The sequence below is a fragment of the Micropterus dolomieu genome, linkage group LG22 (assembly GCF_021292245.1).
Source record: "Micropterus dolomieu isolate WLL.071019.BEF.003 ecotype Adirondacks linkage group LG22, ASM2129224v1, whole genome shotgun sequence".
Lineage (NCBI taxonomy): Eukaryota > Metazoa > Chordata > Actinopteri > Centrarchiformes > Centrarchidae > Micropterus > Micropterus dolomieu.
In genome coordinates this window covers 8200897-8223116 of record NC_060171.1, presented here as the reverse complement: position 1 = coordinate 8223116, position 22220 = coordinate 8200897, and the positions used below count along the sequence as shown (strand labels likewise).

The window sequence follows — 22220 nt, the reverse complement described above, 5'->3', positions numbered from 1 at the left end:
GGGGGGGGGGGGGGGGGGGGGGGGGCTGGAGCCTATCCCAGCTGACATTGGGCGAAAGGCGGGGTACACCCTGGACAGGTCGCCAGTCCATCGCAGCCGAAACAATGTGAGTGAAATAATTCAAGATTATTTCAATGAAGGACACACGTGCAGACCTCTAATTAGGATGAGAATGAGCACAGTGATAACCCGGTTGAAAGAAGCTGGGTCATTCCGAAGAAATACCTTCTCTACGTTAAATACAATTTTGTTGCATGAACCAGGAAGCTGCCCATTTTCTTTTAAAACTAATCTGCAAAACTGCAGTAGGCTACCAGATGCAGATGCTTTCCAAAATGAGAGACGTGCAACCAATCAGGACGATGATCAGTGTCCAGTTGGTAGCTACCCTTTCCGTTTCAGTCTCACCAGTGCTGTTGTAGTTTGCATTTCAAAATTAAACTTGATAGTACTCTCTAGTGGACTAAGTGTATAATATAGACACCATCTCTAAGGATGCTTCTTACTAGTCTTAAATGATTCCTTTTTTTGTTAACTTGCTTCTTTTCCTTGTGTTTTTATCCTCCCCCTTGTCTGGAGGTTGTTATCGCTTATTGACTACCACACACCCTGGTAGTGATAATTTGTCAATAAGCTAACCGACTGTTGCAGTTACCTACAGTTTAATACAGGCACACTAGTTAACGAAAGTCACAGATGTCTGGTTGTACTGTCCAATTACTAAAAGTGAATCTCCATCTTGCATCCAACAGAATCCAGAATTCTTAGTTACAGTGTATAACAGCTGCTATGTAATGGCCTAGCCAATTTATTGTGCTAAATACGTTTATTTAACAATAAATAAAATTATTTTCATTCCACTGATATAATCTAGATAGATTACATATGTGCTATGATATTATTTTATTATTGTGTTTTTGTACGAGTAAGCACATCATGAGCAATGTGCAATCCTGAGTCAAATTCCTCATATGTGTACACATACCTGGCAATAAAACTGATTCTGATAAGGTTTTATTTGTACTGAGATATTGCCATTTGAAGCTAATTTCAGCAATCTATCAAAAACCAGTTGCTCTGTTTAAATCAGAAAGGCCCTTAAATGAGTCTTCATCAGAGAAGAGGAGCTGTAACCTTTTTTGTAGTTTATTGCTTTATTTGTGCATTCTCATTAATTGTGATTATTTCCAGCTGGTGGACAAACAGCTTCCTGTAGTGACTGCAACTCAACTATGCAGTAATGTGATGTGGAGTCCCATGGGCCCTTTTACAGCACATTCATAAACTGTCTAATGCCATTTGTGTTCGGTATCCTTTAAAAACTACATCCAGGAACCTCCATAGGTTCCTTTCCTTGTGAAAGTCTCAATTCGACAAGTCAAAAAATATATTTTACATAGGAAAATTTAAATCCAGCAAATAAAGAATGAATTTTGCAGTGTGAAGGGACTGAATGTGACATTTAGATTTCTAGCAACACTGGCATCGTGGCTCAAGTAATAGTATAGTATTCCTGATGGTCCCGACTGAAACATTTCAAAAACTATTGACTGGATTGTCATGTCATTAATGTCCCCCCTCAAGATGAATTGTAATAACTGCTGACCCTTTCACTTTTCATCTAGTGCAGTGGTTTTCAACCTGGGGGGCATGGAACCACTGCATGGGGTGTGTGAATGACCACGTGAAAGACTGGAACGAAGAATGAACACTATTTATGTATGGAAACAAAAAAACAACAGTTTGCTGATGCTATCGTGTAGACCTGAATAATTTATCTTATTTCAACTGAGGCTCCTTTTTTATTTGTTGTAGTATAGTGGGAGGGAATGAAACGCTGATCTAGCGCCATCATCAGGTTAAGATTTTAAATTGTCCAGTACTAGTTTATGAACAAATATCTGAAAACTTCCACCAGCCTGGTAAACATTATACGCTCGCTATGCATCACCATCTTAGCATTGTTTATGTGAGCATGATAGCATGCTGATGTTAACATTTAGCTCAAAGCCATGTGGTGCCTAAAGACTTTGTCTTGTTTTATGTATAAAGGTTGTGCAAAAATAGCCAGAATTTTGAGGATGTGACCTTTCCATCACTTTTATCTCATGCAAAATTATAACATTTGCAGAAACAGAAGTTGTTATAATAAAAAGCAAAAGGTCTCACCTTATTACTTCATCTGCAGTGTCTCACAAATGGTGTTCTGAGATGTGCAGTTTCTGCCCTCTGAAGCAAAAACTGTAAGTAGTTCAACATACATTAGTAAAGTTGTTTTTGCCAAACTTTGAAATACGTACCTGAATCTGTCTGTATCATAGACCGATGAGATAAACCCCATCTGTCACAAAATGTTACATAACACCAACTGTTTGATGTTAAAAATCATACCTTTGTGGGTTTTTGTGACTAAAAGCTTTTCGTACAAAGGTTTGCAGTAATTTAAATATGAAGTAAGGAAATGAGCCATTGGGTTCAGTATTGAAGACAACATGCCATTTTGTTTGTCAGCTTTGATTTGTCAGGTGGACAGATGTCAAAATAGCTTAGACATTTTCTATTTGATATTTACAGATCTTTGACTCAGCAGCGAGGGAGAAGAACAATACAACTACTAACAACTACATACATCCCTGAGGGGTGGGGTGGGAGAGACAGATCAATTTCGGCTCCAAAATCAGCCTTTGAAGGATCCACACCTACACCTGCTGCTGTGACACACTGCATTGATTTCAGCAGGTGATGAATGGCTGCTAGTTTATCTTTGTCTCTCATTTCCATGTGTCTTTCCCTGCAGCAAGTGTGTCACCCTCGAAGGGTGTTTTTTCTGAAACTGAAAAAGAAAGAAGAACAAATTTGTTGTTCTCTCACACTGGCAGCCCCTCTAACCTTGAATGCTACACTATTACATGCAGTTTGGGACTCAAGGAGGGTGAGCCCACACATTGCTGCTCAACTGCCACATCACCAAGCAAAACAACTCCCCTCCTCACCCCCCACCCCCACTACAATGACAACGCATATTGACTTTACACAAGGGTTATGGGGGAGCTGAGGACGGGTTGTGGGAGAGGATGTGGCAATCAAGGTCTATCTGGACACCGTCCTGCCTTCCTATCAGGTTTGGATGGAGACTAGAAGAGGGTAATTGTCTCATCAGCACGACTAATAGTTACTCTCCTCTCTCGTCTTTCCCTCCCACTTCTTTCTTTGCATTTATATTTTAGGCTATTAGCTGAGTGCAAAGCTAAGTCACTGAGCAGTAGGAGGGAAGTCGAAGGTTTGGGACTCCTCCGACAGTTAAAAATACATGTTAAGGTAATGTGACAGAAGAAATAAAAATAAGAGAATGTCTAAAGGGATTTTTAAAGCAGGTTGGATAAGATTTGTAAATGACAGTCTGTAGTTTATTTGTCCATTTCCTAACATTCATCTCTTATAAGACTAAGAGTCTATTATCTTGTATACTTCCAGTGGTCAAAGTATCCTGCCAAGAGCACATTCAATGCAGCTTTTAATCTGAAATTTGGCCCGGCTGATTCACAATAAGAGAGGGCTTTCAGCACCCCACAAAGTGGTTTCAGAACAGTTTAGATTCTTGTTTGTGTACCCATTTTCCTCAGCTTCTCTGCTGGAACTCTGTTCCAAAAGGGCATCTTTACAAACAAATGATTTTCGCTTTAAATTCTACAGGACTGAAACCAATTTGTGACATTTACTGGTGTTCAACACATTTGTGGCTGCATACATCTCTTGACACAGCACTGCAAAGTCCATCGCCAACAGCTTGTGTAGTAGTGTTTAAGACTTATTGTCTTTTTATTGTAATATGCAGTACTATGCAAAGGTTTTAGGCAGGTGTGGAACAATGCTGTAAAGTAAGAATGGCTCTAATGGCTTTCTTCTTGTACTTTTGACTGCTAGAACTCTGCCCCAAAAGGGCAGCTTGAGACACATCACAGGACTGAAACATCTTGGAGAATTACCTACAGTTCTTCTGTGGGTTTAGGCAGCCTCTGTTGCTGCTACACAGCTTTTTCCCCACACCTAAAACAGTTCTGTATAGTGGGGTCCAGGTTCTCAAAAATGTGTTTACAATATACTTGACTTATCCTCAAAAGGTTTTCAGTATGGAACAAAAGGAAGCTTACTAGTTTAAATCACTACACAACTTGGAAATGAATTTCATCTTCATTTGCATAAAGTTAAACTGTTTATGCTTTTGACAAATCCCAGTGTTTCCACCACTAGCCGGTCCTAAGTCACCTGCTGTAGCTAAATGTTGGGGGGTGCATGAAAAGGGCATCCAATGGGTTTTCACCCTGAAAGACCTACTGGCATTTTTCACAAACTTTGTCTTTGATTACATTTCTTAAGACTGAGCTGCAACATTTCTGTAGCCAGCCGCTTTAATGACGTTTGTTTTCTTTGACTCTGCTACTGGAGAAAGAACAACTTGATAAAAGGTCACAAAACAACCTGCGGCCACACAATTGTCGTCCTGTGAGCGCTGTGAATGAAACTAGCTACTGTAGAGTTTGTACCAGGTTTGTACTGAAGCAAGAGAGAGGGCTGTGTATGTGTGTGTGTGCGTGTAACTTAAAATGTGTGGCGATAAGGGAAGATGGAGACAGAATGAATGGACATTTGTGTGTTTCAGTCTGTGTGTGTGAATGTTGGAAATAAAGCCTGAGAGAAAGACTTCAGACAGAATAAATGACATCAGCTTTTGGCTTCCGGTGAGTCGGCGTCTCTCTCCGTCTGTCTCTCTCTCCCCCGATTCACCCAGCGTTGATCAGGAGGAGTCAATTACATCTGGGGGCGTCACCATGGCAACACATGGGCGCAATGGGAAGAGGCATGAGTCATCACTATTCTTAAAAGCTGCGTGGAGAGGAGAGGAGTGGGAGTGGGAGAGGATGGGGGGAGACGAGAAGGGAAAAAGGCAAGAGAAGAGGGGAAGGACAAAGAGGAGGGGAGACAAGGGGAGAGAAAGAGGGGGATAAGAGAAAAAATAAGGTGTAAATGAGAGGAGAAAAGGAAACAAGGAGGGGAGACAATGAGAAGAGGAGACAAGGATCGGAGACGAGGAAAGAGGAAACAAGGAGGAGAGACAAGGAGAAGAGGATAAAATGAAAGTAGTAGAGAGAATTGGAAATGAGGAGGGGAGAGGAAGCAAGGATGCAGAAATGACAGGACACAAGAGCAAATGAGGAGAGGAGCGAAGAAAAGGAGAAGAGAGGAGAGCAAAGGAAACAAGTAAAGGATAGCCTCGAAAATGGGTGAATAAGGTGAAGGAAAAAACGAGAAAGGGTAAGAGGAATAAAATGGGGTGAGGTAAAAAGACAGGAAAGGAGAGGAGGAAACAATGGGAAGACGAGAGAAGAAAAAAGACCAGAGACAGAAGGATAGGAGTGCAACAAAAAGAAAAGAAATGGAAGAGAAGAGAGGAGGAAAAAGAAAGAAAGGAAAGTAAACAGAGAGAGAGGACTGACACAGGAAGGGAAAGGTGTGTGTTGGCAGACTGGTGACAAGGAGCTTTGTTTATGGAGCAATAACAGGCTTATGTGTCTGGACTGTGGGCCATTAATACACACACACACACACACACACACACACTTACAGGCCTGTTGCCAGCTGCAAACACATGTGATTTGTTGTGCTTGATAACAAAATGAACAATGTTTCCACTGTTTATAGATTTATTTTTTATTATCCTTCACCTCCTCCACCTCTTTCCAACATTACAGCTCGACCTGAACCTCAAGAGATCGACAGAAATGTTACACATTTTCTCCAGCAGCCAAACTCATCACAGAAACACACCCTTCCTCTTTGGCTGACATTAAATAGCACATTAAACAATCACATAAATACAAAACTAAAATTACCCACATCAACCCACCTTTAGGTAAAAAAAAAAAAAAAAAAAAAACACAACAAAAAAAAACATTATTCCTATTCAAATCTAAAACGCTTTCCATGATGACTAAAAAAATATATATATATATATATATATATACACACACACACACACTTGTTCTACAGTAGGTGTTTCCAAGGTTTTAGGGGTCATTTTAAATTTCACCAGTGTGAAATGAGCAGGGAGCTGTTTTATTTCTCCCCTTTTCACTTTGGTGTTGCAGACAGTACTGCCTGAACATAATGGTCATAATCACAGCACTTAGCTATAAAAATGTATGGTCAAAGCCGTAAAGGTATTTCTTTGGACTTTTTTGAAGTAAATTCACCACTGAATTTATTAATTTTCATTGAAAGTGAATTGACCCCCAGTTCAGTCACATACTGCTAAAACCACTCTCCATCTATAGATTTATGATATGTCTACCTGAGTATGACTCATTACATCATTAGAAACAGTCACTTGATTAATGTAAAATTAATTAATACACATGTAATTTGGTGTGACAGCAGACTGTAGACACAAAAACAAATAGAACTAAACACAACTGAAAAAAACTTGTCAGGTAGTCGTCATTAGGTAAAAGTACATTTATACTATTTACTTAATCAAGTGGTTCTTCCCTTTATGTCTAAAATAAAACTACATTTAAGATTCAAAATCTATTTTGATTTGTAAACCCCCCCCAAAATGAAAAAGTAATAAAAATACAGCAGGGAGGCCACAGTGTCCGCAATACTTAAAATGTTTCTCTCAAATGTCATTTAAAGGCACATTTACAGATCAAGATATTGTTTCCATTCAACAGCAGACTATCATTGAAAAGACTAATACAATTTGATCAAACTGGCTTGTGTTTTACATTAAACAAAAAATACCTGTAGAAAAGAAACCTGTTATTTTGGTTGTATGAAGTGAACTAAAAATCCCCTGAACAAAAAGTACCACAACTTTAATATAGTAAGTTAACGTGTGCCAAATGTATAACTTTAAAATGATAACCCAAATCCCTCCAGATTGAGAATAATTAGTTTGCAATCTCTGAAATCATAAAAGTGTCAGATGTTCATCTTTGTATTTTACAGCCCAGTATTCTTGGGCTACACATGCCCCTTTGTTAACAGTTTCAAAATGGTCTCAGAATAATGACTGCAACCTCAAGTCATTTTTATAAACCAGGCGTGCAGTGTTAAAGCATGTGTACATAGTCTAAAAGGACCAGTTTGACATTTTGGGAAGTGTGCTGATTTGCTTTCATACAAACTGTCGGATGAGACGATTAATACCAATCTCATGTCTATATGCCCCAGTAAGTTACTGCACCCAGCCAAGAAATAGTCCAGCACATAACCCACTGTAAAACCACTAATCATTTTAACACCTTGGTTTTTGTATGAATTAAACGAACAAGATGTAGTGTTGATTAGAGATGCTGTTTTGTTACCTACCAGGCTAGATTGTTACCCGTTTCCGATCTTCATGCTAAGCTTTATGCTGAATCATTGTATCTTGACTCTCGTTAAGAAAGCAATTAAGTGTATTTGCCAAAATGTTGAACTATTCCTTTAGGCTGTAACTTTCAGCCTATATGTGTGGCTGAAACACATCAGAAACTCAAGCGGTCAAATTTTAATAAATTTTACTTGAATTTCCAAAACAGCCTGTTTTTGTTTCAGGGTGGCCACTGATTGGCTAGTCACTTTGCTGCAGCACAGCTGTACATGTTTAAGGTCAGAATTGAAGCAGCTTGTGTGTGAGACAGCATCTGGGCAGAAAAAACCCCAGCACTGTTGCTGTTGTAGCGTAGGCAGACTCTAAAATAGACTAAAGAAAAAATAAACTGGTCTTAATGTTGGCTTGATGCACAGTTACTCAGTCAGAGCTGGTTTATGAATGTGTCGACAAACTGAAGAGGAGGATCGAGGTTATGAGAGATTTGGAACTGGTGAAGATCCAGTGTTTTGTCTTTTTACGGGGCAGGGAAAGTGTGGTGATCAGATGTACAGTGCCGAAGAGTCCATGTACAAGTTTAAGTGCTTGTATTTACAGTCTGAGTTTTTGTAATACCTGAGGCAGAGTGGCCTCTCTCCAGAATCAGCATCTCCTCCAGTGTTTTTTTGTGTGAATGTGAGCAGAAGGACAGAGAAAAGCAAAGAGAGATTAAGGTCTTCAGCTTGTGCCCTTAGATACCCAGAAGTCCTTGTGTTTTTTAGACAGACAGTCTACTCACTGAAGCTGAAGTTCAGGCCAGAGCTTTCTGTGATTGGCGAGGAGGGGCCAGCACTGGAAACAGCACTGGAGGGGATACTGCCATCTTTAAAAAAAAACCACAAACACAGAAAATTCAATTATCTTTGTGACTCAGAAACACAGATGTTAACGCACATAACATACAGATCATACAAACAGCTCTGACCTTCACAACAGATCAATTCTCTGGTACAAATCCTACAACAATTGTCAAACCCTGCTGGAATTGCGTGGCGCCCTCAGCGGTTAGTGTATGCGCGTCATGTGGAGGGACACAAAGTGAACAATGTGGGGGGAGTGATCTGGTACAAAAGCAGGAAGACTACAGCATCATCCCCTCGCCACTTCATCTTCTGTTGCCATGGAGAACTTTATGAAAACAGTTTTCTGGGTTTCATAAATCAAGCCACATGTACACATTATGTACATCAATTGTGTACATCAATAATCTGACAAAATTTAATTTAAGATCACTAACATTACATTTCAAAATGATGTATTTTCTCCATTCATACGTCAATAAAACTATGAATATTAAACCCATATGTAGCCAGATTTTCTCCACTAGAGAGAAATATTTTATAGTATGACACATTAAAACATTTTCAATGACAGTCTGGGCTTAATCTGAGTGACGTAGTCATGCACGTGCAACCAGCTCTCCTCTAAGTACAGCCAATAGGAGAGCGAACAGTGTCACACCACAGTCGGAACAAGTGTCATATTCATTCAGCCGTAGCCTCCAGCATCCCTGCCTGCACACCGTGCGATAAATGAGAGTTATTAGCTCTTACAGCAACCCAGATCTGAAGCAGGTAATGAAAAGGCAGAACAGATCAACAGAAAAATTAAAAAAGGCCACATAATGTGCGCAATGTAAATAAAACACACAAGTGATGGATGTAAAAGGGAAAAGCTAGCTAGAGTAGATGCTTCAATCAATCAACAACACTGGCAGGAAGATAAATTAATCACCTCACCACCCAGAGGGATAAAAAATAAAATTTAAATTAAAGCTGCAAGCAGTGTTGAGTGGGCCCTCGTACGTGTAGCACGTTGAGGTGTGAGGCTCCTGCGTTGCAGATTCTGGAGCTCCGCCGATGTGGCTGTGAATTTGCCACGTGCTTCGTACGCTGCACAAAGGTGTTAATTATCATTTCCTGTGTCCCCTTTGTGGCGCTGCATAGCACTTGGCGCCATGACTATAACTGAATATTGGCATTTAGATGTGTTCGGGGTGGGACAGTTATCAAGCACGTAAAGTTTGGTGCAAATGTCAGCATGTACACTGAAGTTACAACAACATCCTCTTTCAAATCATTGATTTTGGGTGCCACGCCACGGGGTTGCCGTTCCACTTTTAATCGTCAACGGGTTTAGAGTAGACAGCGACAACCTGAAGTCGGTCAGACTAATTCTGTAGGAGTTCGTTAAAGTACAGAGCCTGTAAATCATCCAAAAATGACTTCACCACCATGCCACCGCCACACCGTTGACCAAAAACTCACAAGTTTTACATCATGGCCTCATCAATGTGTTAAGAGTTTTCTGGCACGGTTTTGAAGTTGATACGGCCAACCTGCTAGGAGTAGTACATACAATACAATGTGTCATTTCCTGTTGCCAGCAGGTGGCGCTATGACTTTGAGTGAATATTGGCATGTGGATGTGTTTAGAGTGGGAGTATTGTAACACACACTGTGATTATGTGTACTGAAGTTATAACAACTTCCTGTTTCATGGTGAACCACCAATTTTCAATGACACGCTACGGGCAAACTGGTCGACTTGTATTAACCGTTTTAATAACTTAATTGTCAATGGGTTTAGACTGCACAGCGAAAATTTTAATTTGATCGTACTAAATCCCTAGTAGGAGTTTGTTAATGTACAAAGTGTGTAAATCGCAAAAAATGACCATTTAATCCAAAATGGCCAACTTACTGTTGAGTTTAGGGCATCGCTCCAAGAGTCTTTTTTGTACGTCTGGACATGATACAATTGCCACAGCAATGTCATACATGTAGATGAAACAAGCCATGGGCGCTGCTTCGTTAAAGGCTATTTCCTGTTGCCAGCAGGTGGCACTATGACTATGGGTGAATGTCGGCATGTACATGTGTTCAGGGCGGGACTCTTATTAAACGTGTAAAATTTCGTAAAGAACTGTGCATGTACAGTCGAGTTACAACAACATCCTGTGTCACGGTGAAGCGTGGAACTTCGCTGCCATGCCACCACAACGACGTTTACCGAAAACTCACAAGTTTTACATCATGGCCTCATGAATGTGTTAAGGGTTTTCTGGGACAGTTTTGAAGTTGATATGTCCAATCTGTTAGGAGTAGTACATTACAGTGTAAAACGTGTCATTTCCTGTTGCCAGCAGGTGGTGCTATGACATTGAGTGAATATTGGCATATAGATGTGTTCAGGGTGCGACTCTTAATATACATATCAAATTTGGTCCAGATGTCTGCATGTATACTGAAGTTATAACAACTTCCTGTTTCATGGCGAATAATCGATTTTTGACAGCACGCCATGGGCAAACTGGTCGACTGGTAGTAACTGTTTGAATAAATTTTAATTGTCAATGGGTTTAGACTGCACAGTAAAAATTTGAAGTTGATCGGACTAAATCCCTAGGAGGAGTTCGTTAAAGTACAAAGTGTGTAAATCGCCAAAAATGACCATTAAATCCAAAATGGCCGACTTCCTGTTCGGTTTAGGCAATGGCTCCAAGAGGCTTTTTTGTACGTCTGGACATGATACCGTACACCACAGGAATTTCATACATGTAGGTGAAACTTTGTCCGGGGGCTGCTCTGTAGGGGGCGCTAGCGAGCCATTTTGCCACGCCTGTGCGCGAAAAAAGAAAGAAAGTAAGAAAGAAATATAATTCCTTCAGTTTCAATAGGGACCTCACACGTTTCATGCTCGGGCCCTAAAAATGGATCGCAGAAAAGAGAGGAGAAAGAAAAGGAGGGTGACCACATTAAAAAGGGAAGGGCTGAGTTATTAAAGGGGATGTGATGTTCTCTCAGAGTCCTATTTTACTGAAGTTTTATTGCTGATGCTGATCCCACAGGGTGGCCAGACATTTACATTCTGCTGTTCTTTAGCTTGTCTGACAGTTTTAGGGCTTTTTGATGGGTCTCATTAAAAATTTACTGAGATCTAGCTCATTTAGTAAGACGACAGACTGTTCATGAAAAGCTCAGCCTTCCTTATTATTTAATATGCACATTTTAATTAAATTTTTTGATAATCCTCCTAACCCAGAGAAACTTAAAAATGGCTGTTCAGGTTGGGGTGTTCAGAGCAGTAGTACAGCAATGAATTGATAAACAATTAATCAGTGTTTACTTTGTAAAACAACAGCTGACAAGAAAATCTCAACTCAATTAATCATGTAAGTAATTTATCAAACAGAAAAGGCACATATTTTCAGGTTCCAGCTCCTCAAATTAAATAATCTGCTGCTTTTCTGTTTAATATTTGTAGTGTACAAACAGTGTGGATTTGTGCATTTTATATCAAATAAATTTGGACTACTCCAAATTCTTTCTCTCTCCCTGGGAGAAAGAAAAGGAGGGGGTGAGATAACAACCCTCAACAGACGGCAGAAGAGACCCCAAAGGAGGGGGGTTGAAAGGTTGTTTTCCCCAAGTGCTGTTTCTGGGCAGTTCGATCATAAAACTTGCCACCTCTGATGCCGCAGCCAGATAACGCTTGGTGGCTGACTGTTAAAATGACAAAGAAACACTAAACAGAGATTAGCTTCTCCTAAACAGCCTATCGGAACTCTTCTTAAGAGAGGGCAGGTGCCCCCCACACACGTAACCATGGCAACTGACCTCCCTCTTTGTTGAATTATCGCACATCAAAGGATATTCTCCTTTCACACCCAGTTGTAAATTCGTGAGGAACTCCAGGACACCCGAAAGACTGCCTGAACTCTTTGTGTAAATAAAGAGTACTGTCTCCTCAAAACTCAAAGCATTACCTGGTTTAATTAAATCTTTTAGTTACTTGACTAGGTCTCCCCACTCCATTTGAGTAGTTATGTTACCACGTTGGTGTTATTTGTTGTTGAAAAGAATCTAAATAAGTTAATTTTGCAGTGCTTTAATTTTCAGCAAGGATCCCTGACCTTTATTCATTTTGTTGTAATCAATGCTTTGTTCCCAACACTTTATGACACTTCCTTTAGAAATGATGATAAAAAAAATGTCATCCTGTACTACTCGAGCAATTTTCCAGCTCGAATTTAAGGTTAAATAACTAAATTCCCCAGCTCCTGAGCAAGAGATTGTTTAGGGTTAATCAAAGCTATCCTCATGTAACCCGATCTCCCCCAAGTGGACAAAATAAGTATTACATTCCATTGTCTGAAATGCCGTTTAATGTATAAATGTCACTCTGTATTTATCTTGTCCATAATCTGATGCCATTTGCGTATCTTGCGCTTCTCTAAGAACGTGTAACAGCCAGTATATCCAGAAAGCTAGTTAAGTTCCTCTGATGTGATTCCTATGAAATGCTAACCTTTTAAGGTCTAACTACTGACGATTGTTTTCCTTTTGATCAAGTGCTTAAAACTAAGAACGGTACAACCGTTTGACAATTAAGGTTTGATTGTGGGAAGATATTTGATTACAATACGCGCAAATAGATTTTTGATTAACTTTTAATATGTCTAAAGAAAGACGGTCTCTCGGGAAATTGGAAACAAGCCCTCCCTCATGGGAAACAAAGGATTGCCCTATGGGAACCACAGACAAAAGCAGCGACCCACGCTGTCTCGGTCTCTTGTTCCTGTTCTCTTCAACTGCGCTTCGGCACGCGCCCAGCGTGCTCCCTCTCCCTGTAACACCCTAAGATGTTCGACCCGGCGCAACTAAGGCTTTGTTCGTTTCTATCCAAGTTCCGCGACCTCAGCTTTCCGTTTACAGCAACTTTACTTGCTTTTTATTTTCTTTTGTTAAAAGTTATCAGTCCGTTAAGTTACACTAGTTTAATTGAAGAACCTCCAAGTTCTTTTAAGCTTTATTCGTCGAGCTAATCCCACTGACGGCGGACTCAGCCACGTGGGCCGCCAGCAGTAACAAAGGACACCTGAAAGAACAGCCTAATTGCCAGACCGAGGACGGTCAACACTTGAGGGTTTTTCTTCATTCAAGACACGGAGAACCCCCGTAAATTCCCTAGCAGAAAGCCAGGAATCGGGCAGCTAGCGTGGGGACCCATGCAAACCAAGGCATTCTGTGATCAGTGATGTCCAATAGTCTGTTAGTCCATTATCTTTAGTCCTTAAAACTCATAGCTTGCGTTCATTAGCTGCCCGTGTGAGTCAAATTCTCCCACAATAGAGCCCACATTCTCACTGTTTAGCCATTGTTTATTTCTTTGATGTATATTTAACCGTATTTCTTTATGTCACCTTAGTTAGCTAATAAATTTCACTGTAATCAAAGGAATTGTGTGTGTGTTGCCTAACTCCAAGTTCCTGCCACGATAATTTACCCATTCGATATGAGACTGACTGACTCATTTAAGATAATTGAGCGATTGTTAACCGACTTATCACTAGTGAATAATTGTCTAAATTATTAACCATACCCAAAGAATCCCAAAACCCTGGGCGAATCTCGGGTGGTAGCCCGCGAAACGAGAAGCTTTGTGAATTAATATTTTCTGAATATTAAAATTCATAATTTGGTATTAATTCTCATAAATTTATTAGATCAAATGCTACATATTATAATTAATGAAATATCTTGGATTGTCCAGTCTTTGACTCTAAAAGACATCTGGGAAATTAAAAATATGAAATATAAAAACTAAATAAATTGAGGGCAAAACCCCCTCCCAAAACACAGTATGCCATCAATGATTAGTACAAGAATCTCTTTTTCATGAGCCTGATGAAGCACCGTCTAAAGCTCTCGTTGGGGTAAACGGATCATATCTTTATGGTCTGAGTGTGCGGTCACTTTCACAAACACTGTCAGTGATTCATCTTGCAGCAAGGAGCACCTACGACTCTGCAGTACACGCTGTGAGCAAAGCTTTATAGCTCTTTTCCACATAAAAATCAATATATTTATTGAAAAATGATCAACAGATTAATAAATAATGAAAATAATCATTAGCAGCCCTGGTTCTGAGGTTGGTTCAAGGACACTTGGCTTTCAGCTGATGTGGGGAGAGATTATGTTTATGATAAAGTTAGAATCTGTAACCACTAGGTCATTGCAGATAAATTATGCGGGTCATGCAGAAGGTGTGGAAGGCCTGAGCATGCATTGCCCTTTTTAGCATCACTCTGCTTCTTACTTGTACAGTTACTCATTTGCACAGTGCCAAAGGAAGGACTGAGGATAAAAAGCCTTTTTTAAAAGGCAGAATCTGAAACTGATAACCACTAAACAGTAAACACATGAAATTATTTAGAGTGATAGGTACATTTAGGTATTACCTGCCAGAAAGGGTGTTCTTCTAATCGGTTTCTTATTTTTCTATTTTACAATAAATCAATCTAAACATAACCCACAAAAAATAAAGCTGTGTATATAGATCAAAATATATATTAGACTGACACACAACAGTATTTCCTTTCACTGTAGTTAGATTTAACTTCTTTCTGGTCTTAATTTCCAGCACCAAATCACTACCGACCTATCTATCACGAGTATAAAAGTAAGCCTACATATTGCACATTGCCATAATATCTTTTAAACACTCACGCCACAGAGGCTGGCTTGGCGGCTGAAGAGATGTTTCAGATCCAGAGGAGGAAAGAGGCTGCTGAGGGCTGTAGAGAGACGTCTGACTCTGAGAGTCAAACAGGCTGGAGAGGGCTGGAGATAAGACAGACAAAACAATATTTAGATCAGTTTCCAAATGTCATTCATAGAACCACTGTGCAGTGTTTAATATTTTAGTTAGTTGAGTTAGTCGACTCCAGCATATCTGATTAGAAACAAAACAATGACTGCGTTAAAGCGCCAAAGGAGACATTCAGCATTAAGGTGTTTACATCCAAACCAGAACAACATTATAGGAATTGTAGCCCTTTTTGCGATTAGTCGCTCACTTTTAGGGACAGAAAAGAATTGGACAAGTTCACATAAACTCAAATAGTCATCATATTTAATATTTGGTTGCAAATGCTTTGCAATCAGGGACTTGACGATTGATAACTTCCCTAATAATGCTGTGCCATTCACTCATTCATCCTTTAGACTTTTTACCTTCCCTCTGGTCTTCAGAAAGTGAATGCCATGAATAGATTGAGGTCAGGGGAATGACTTGTGCAGTCATAAGCATCCCCAAAATTTAGCCTCTAAAATAAACTCGTCCCTGTGTGTGTATGTAGAAGACAATTTTCTGCCCATATTTTCCTAAAACTGGGGGATCGTTCACCCAGTGAGGATTTGAACAGCCTCGAAACACCCTTAAAAGGTGAAAGTCAGGACTTAAACTACATATATGTGCTGGAATACAGAGCCAACACAACACTTGTCCAAATAAGAGTGCAATATATTTATCTGAAAAATATTCATCAAAGTTACTTGATGTGTAAATAAATTGGTTTAAAAACACATATCTTGCAGAAGAGCTCAGCTTCAGAAGATAAAATTTATAATTTTTACAAATACTTTTGGACACATTACAATCTTTAAAATATTTGCTGCACTAGAACTTTTTTTCTCCCAAAACAAAGCTTTTGTCTGCATTTTGTAACTAGTGGAGAACTAAACCAAACAAATGAAGATAAGTATGTTTATAATAGTTATTGCTACTTCACTATACAAGCCTACCTTTCATGGTTTTGGCGTGGGCCTCGCTGCTGCTCTCACACACTTTGTTGAGGAACTCGTCCACCTGCTTCAGAGAGAGCGAGTTGTGCAGTGTCTCCATTGGGTAGATAGAGGGCACCATGGAGCAGCCTTCGAACCCTGCAGCAGACCGGACAGACAGAAATACAGCAGATCGTACCACTTGTCCATCAGACAGGAAAAGAGGAGAAGTTGTGATACTGCAGCTCTCTGTGCATGTTGGTTGTTCTCTCAATGTCATCTTGACAAGCAGATCCCAGAATTTGTAAGTCATTTTTATTTGTTAACTAGCCACACAGACTTCTAGGCTACTGTAAGGATTATTGGCTGGTATAGTTTACCTACTGTGTGGCCTCTGACTGTAGCAGCACTACACAAACTTACCAGCCAAAATTACAAAATATTGTTAATTTCTGTTTTTGGTTAGTAAGACCATATGAACAAAAATGGGATGTTCTGATTATTTAAAAGAGGGTGTGGACCAATTCACTCTAATTCAAAGCACATGAAAAAGTTTTCATTAACATATATACAGTATGCATGTTTGAAGTCAATCAATCAAGTTTTATTTAAAGTGCAAAATCACCAAAACACAAAAGTCAAGCACATGACTTGTATGGAAAGCGATTTGGTGTAGACTAATGTGTTCACTGGATATGATAATCAAGATCAATTCCTGTAACAACTACAGAGCTACATATCTGCACATATTAAGCAGATAATGCATAAGATGATTTATTAAGTTTTCAATGGATAAACAAAATTCAACATCAGGATACTGTCAGTTCATAGTAGCGGATAACTTACGTTTCCATGCTGATGCTTCAATGGTATATTGGATATAAAATTGAAAAAGTCGGTCGCATCATTTTACGTATAAAAATGATGTATGCTTTAATTATTATTTTTTTAAAAACAGGCTACAGAGGCAAGTTTTCCACCTTCTGTATACCTCTGGTAAAGTTAGATATCCAACAATCCCGCCAGCATAGGAATGAAAAACAAGCCACTGAACAACAATTATCTGGCCTGCTGAAGTGTCCTTGAAAGGAGTGGCACTTTTTTGACTGGGGTGGCTGAGGTGGGGCACTGACTTATGCGTGGGTGGCATGAAGTACATGCGTGCACACATCGAAATAGCATTACCATTTCTCATATCTACTTTAATTACTAACATTACAGTATTTTCCCTGTTTGTTATTTAAAAGATAAATAAACCAATCTAGACCATATTCTTTCAGTCCTCAAAGGAAACTGTACCTCCAAAAGTGGGCTACATACAAAAGAAATGAATGCACAGTCAGAAATACTTGTCAAATAGTTGGTGCAAACTAAAGTCCTGTGCATTAGTCAGATAGCAATCATAGTTTAGAACAATGGGGTGGCACCTGGGATGTCCAGTCTGATTTCAGGGGTGGCACACGTCCCTGTTTGAGAGAGAGTGCGAGTTGTAGACCTAATGATTAGGTGGACAATTTAAAAGACATTTGTCATTCAGGAAAAAAATTGTATTACAGTATTTTATCTAGTTTTACTAGATAATGGATTGAAAGTGAATTGACCGCAACCTTTGTATCGTAAAAAAAGGTAGATTTAATTTTTTTTTAAGTGATTGTGTTCTGTAGTTGTGCTGTGTAGGATTGTTATGTGATTGCAATCAATCTTGTTGTACATATTTATCTTTAAAATATTTATCTTCCTTCTATAGTCCGTTTATCTAATTTTGTTTTGGGCTGGTCTGTATGAATACATTAAATAATTCATGTACTGTATATTTTCTTTTAAAAAATGTCAAAAATTCTGTGTATGTGCTGAGAAACAAAACTTCTAAACACTTACATTACTGTGCTAAGGCAAGCTGACTTTCACAAACAAACTTAAAGCAAATACAATCCAGTGTGATTCAGCGCAGCTGCCAAAGAACACCATGATGAAGCGATACCATGAGGAAAAATAAGGGAATGGATGATGAAGGTTGAAGCAGTGCTTCCAATCCATCCATATCTCCAGAGAACATGCTGGTCAGCCATGCATTTCTCCAGGACTCATGTGCTATGACAAAAGATTCTTCCACGGCTACTCCCTAAAACAATGTGTCTAATATAACGACACAAGCGGAACAAACTGCAGTCAGCATTTAATCTACAGGAACCATTTATGGCCTTTACGGGCCAAGATATGAGTTTCCCCATTGATAATATTCATATCCAAGATTTAGTGGAGTTGCTTAGTGTTAATGCTTCTCATGGGATCATTCATGTGCAGTAAATACCACAAAACCTTTTATGGACATCAAGAAAGTTATAAATCATTTAAGAGTTGTCAAACTCTGTTCGCAGTCAATATTTTGTTGCCTCAGCAGATGTGCTCTCTTGAGGTTCGCTACGTGACATTTATCCTCACCTTCAACTGTTCATTCTGTCATTACTACACACTAAAGCAGGACGTGTATATATAAAAATAACATGACAGCATTTATGGCCTCTCCCTTCTCCCTGTCATTGCTGCAGCCTCTCTATGTGGATATCAAATTCAGCTCACACACCAGATGCAGTGGGAGCAGAAAACACTGATGCTACACTGCACCACTCACTCAACCGTTTCCCAACACAGGCAAACACGAAGACAGGAGGACAGGAAAGACAGTAACATTTAACAGAGCAAAGAAATAAAGTCAGGAAAGTCAATGTGACAAAGCAACACATCTCAATCTTCTCGATGCCTGCAGCAAATAAAAACATCTATAACTTATAACGGACAGTCATCTCTGCTGACTGCTAACTGTTAGGTGACACAACGTGCTAAGACGTGCTCCAGAAACACTTTACAAAATCGGCAGTTTATGAACAGGCCACAAATTAATTAGCCAATTAAAATGAGGGACGAGATGATGACCCAAATCTTTCAACAGATGCTCAAATATTATCTGCCACTTGGCCAGGAAATACTTTTCAGAGTGCTGGGGTGGACAGAGCACTGCCCAGTCAGGACCTCACCGGTGCGAAGGCCAAGTTGGTGCCATCAACACCTGACTCTCTTATACAGAGCTCAGTTTTGAGTGCATTTATTTCGATTTTCTCTATACTCACTGCTCAGGATGGAGCATGCACACAATACAGTTGGACAAGCCTAAAACTCTTCCATAGAAGGGTTTGTTTGGCTGGTCATCAAGTGTCCGTCCAGCATGCATGTCGAGCGATGAGTCCTCCCTGTGCAGATTCATTTTGCTGAAATGACTAAAGTTTGCCATATTATACCTTTTTCTAGTTCCAAAAGTGGCACAAAAGGTGTCTAATCATGTGCAAGGAAGGACTGGGGACAGACTTCAGGATGTAAAGAATCTTTTAATCTTGTGTCATTGTATTAACTGTTCCGTTATCTCTTGTTATTTGCAAGATATGTCCATTTTCTCCCATTCTTGTCTACTATCTTAAAACGTCAACATATTTTTAATGACCCATCACATGACCATTACATCATTGATCCGATCTAATGTAATTTTAGACAACTTGCTAACCCCTCCTATTGTATAAAACTGCACTTACTTTGAAGATATTTATTTATTTTTATTTCATTAGTTCATTTTACAGGTATAATGCTCCTTTATCAGCAGAACAGAGCTGTCCTTGGCCAGATGTTAAAAAGGAACAGAATATGACATCTTCTTGTCACATACACAATATTATAAATATGCACAAACCAGCACATTACACATTCACCAATAAATAATGCCACAGTATAACAAATGGTAATTAGCTAAAATCCCCCGTATATAAGGAGTCAGAAGTGTGTGTTTGGATCTAAGTGGGCAAAACCTGTTTCCATTTCATAATTTATTCATTTCTCCCTCATTCACCTCCCCCATATCTAACACAGGCGAGGGAGGTGTTCGGTAAACCACGTCAACTATTGAGGGGCCAAATAAAATCTCATTGAGCTGATCAAATCCTTCTCGTAATGATCCAGTGTCACTTAGAAATGCGGCACATTAGGATCAAGGATATTCATTTCACTGTGACTTTAAGTATGCAGGAGAAAATGGACATTTCCTGTTTTCAAAGCAAGTACACCCTCTAGCAGACATGCAAAATAACAAAGAAGAATAGGAACATGTTCACACCTGGATGACAACATGAAATGGAGCAGGGCTGCAGATGTAACAAAATAATAGAAAAAAAAAAAAGAATGAATGCACAGGCGGCAAACCGGACTGAAAAAAAAAATAAATTGACTGCAGTAGATGCAAAGCTCAGCTGGCATTAACAGTGTCCCAATTGCCCCAACACTGGCTGGAGGGGGCTAGAGGGAGTAAGAGGAAGCAACAGGAAGTGAGTGAGAGGGGTCTGCAGAGGCTGACCGTGCAGGGATTCTTGGAGCTCCTGTCCAGAATTTAGCAAAGTCTTGAGGAGGCGGTCATGGTAGGGACAGTGACGCAGGTGGTGGGCCACGGCCCCGTCCCCAGCCATGGGGGCAAACCCCCGCAGGGCTGGCTCAGCGAGAAGCCCCTGAAGCAGATGGACTACATGGAGCTCGTCTGAGGGCTCTGAGGGACGAGAGGCAGAGCAGGGAGAGAGGAAGAGAAGTGGGAGTGATAGGAGCTGTGCAAAAGATGGGCACAGAGCTAAAACAGCAGAGTGGCTTTAGGACGGAGGACTGTATTTGTAGAGCTGGGTGTCTGTACTTTCTATGAAGAATTTCTTTATTCATTAAGTTTTAATCTCTGACTTCATTTGATCAATACAGGTCTTGACCTTTGAGTTATAACTGAAGCAGACTAACTACACCTGAGCACAACAGTATGGCTCGACCACACACAAACAACTGACACAATCCCTCCCTTCTCCATTTCAAAGCAAACAGAGTTCAAACTAAATATAACAGCAGTGGTCAATAGTATTCATTAATCTATGACCTCACAGGTTTAAAAGGAATCAGTGAAAACACATCAGAGACACAGATCTACTTCAAAACACATGTGAACCAGAGGGTCTTAGGCTTTGTTCCAGATCTTTAAGACAGACTGTGCACGGTTATTTGCAAGTGATCACGTCGGATTTCTGTGTCCAGACACCACCAACCTATCCCACTTGGTTGCTGTGGTAACGACACAGTCAGTTAACTACGTACGCTGGTGAGGCAGCTTTCCAACATGAAAGCATGAGAAATAGAGAGCCATCATCTCTCCAAACAATCGAGCTGTCATGTCATGGTGCAAAACTCCTTCGTAGCGGAGTTCGTCTGATGAAACAGAGGAGTTCAGCACTGTCACTTGACAGCATGGAGGATGGATTCTGCTCAGCTGGTCTGATGCAGTATTCGGTATAATACTAAAAATGCCACAAAATTTGAAAACATTAGGTAGTATAGGCAACAACATTAACTGACTTTTGAAGATTAACAACTGATGGGTACACAGTTGCATACAGGCTATTTATGTCACTTGTTTTCATTAAAACAGCCATCCTTTTAATTACCACCAAGGGCACTGCTGAGAGTGCAACTGTGTGTACACTTGAAGAGTTTGTCACGGTCAGCCATGTTTTTCGTTCACTTTCGGCATCATGCACCACCATGCCCCTGGAACGCTTTTAGGTCGGAAGTCGAATATTTCAACTTGGAAATTTCCCAGTTCCGAGCAGTCTGGATCGCAGCATAAGACGCATCTGTAGAAATCCGATTACAATCGCATTTCATTAAATTTTTTGCTGCCCAGACTAAAGACTCTGAATCAATCTGCAAGGCCTTACGGTCATCAATAATACTGTTCAAGCACACCATCTTCAAAAATGTAGTATGTATGCAAAATTTCGCCCAATAACAAAGTTATGAGTGAGAGAAGATGTGTGACGGTACTTTTCTCCAGTGAGCACAATAGGTTTCCAGATGAGCTAATAACTAGATTTAAAATTAATAAAAAAAACTCTCTATCACCAATGTCTATATATTCTAAGTTCCAGTTCAACTTTAATTAACAGATATGATTTGCATTGATTTTGTAAAAATGTGACCCAAATGATGACCCAAGTGACCAAAGCCTCCTACAGCTAAAAGTACAGTCGTTTTATTTCCACAATCATAATTATCTTTAAAATATGTGTATAATGGCCATTTTGAACTACCACAGTATGTTAGGAAAGTATACTCTTTAAAAATGTATCATCATTACATTATAACAATTATTAACAATAAAAAGACAGTAA

General features: G+C 39.7%; 1 protein-coding gene across 5 annotated transcripts in view; it reads right to left on the bottom strand.

Annotated features, from left to right (window-relative positions):
* Nucleotides 1–4420: 4420 nt before the first annotated feature.
* LOC123961955 (inositol hexakisphosphate and diphosphoinositol-pentakisphosphate kinase 2-like) overlaps nt 4421–22220 on the bottom strand; it is a 318451-nt gene continuing 300651 nt past the window's right edge. For 2 of the 5 annotated variants that reach the window (XM_046037790.1, XM_046037794.1), the window contains 4 exons: nt 16003–16140; nt 14926–15039; nt 8154–8237; nt 4422–4884 (listed from right to left, as the gene is read on the bottom strand). In XM_046037790.1, the coding sequence (XP_045893746.1) occupies nt 4796–4884; nt 8154–8237; nt 14926–15039; nt 16003–16140 (425 nt within the window). In that variant the 3' untranslated portion in view covers nt 4422–4795. Of the gene's footprint in view, nt 4885–5693; nt 8238–14925; nt 15040–16002; nt 16141–22220 lie in introns of those variants that run through there. The other 3 variants (XM_046037793.1, XM_046037791.1, XM_046037792.1) reach the window with 3 other exon arrangements.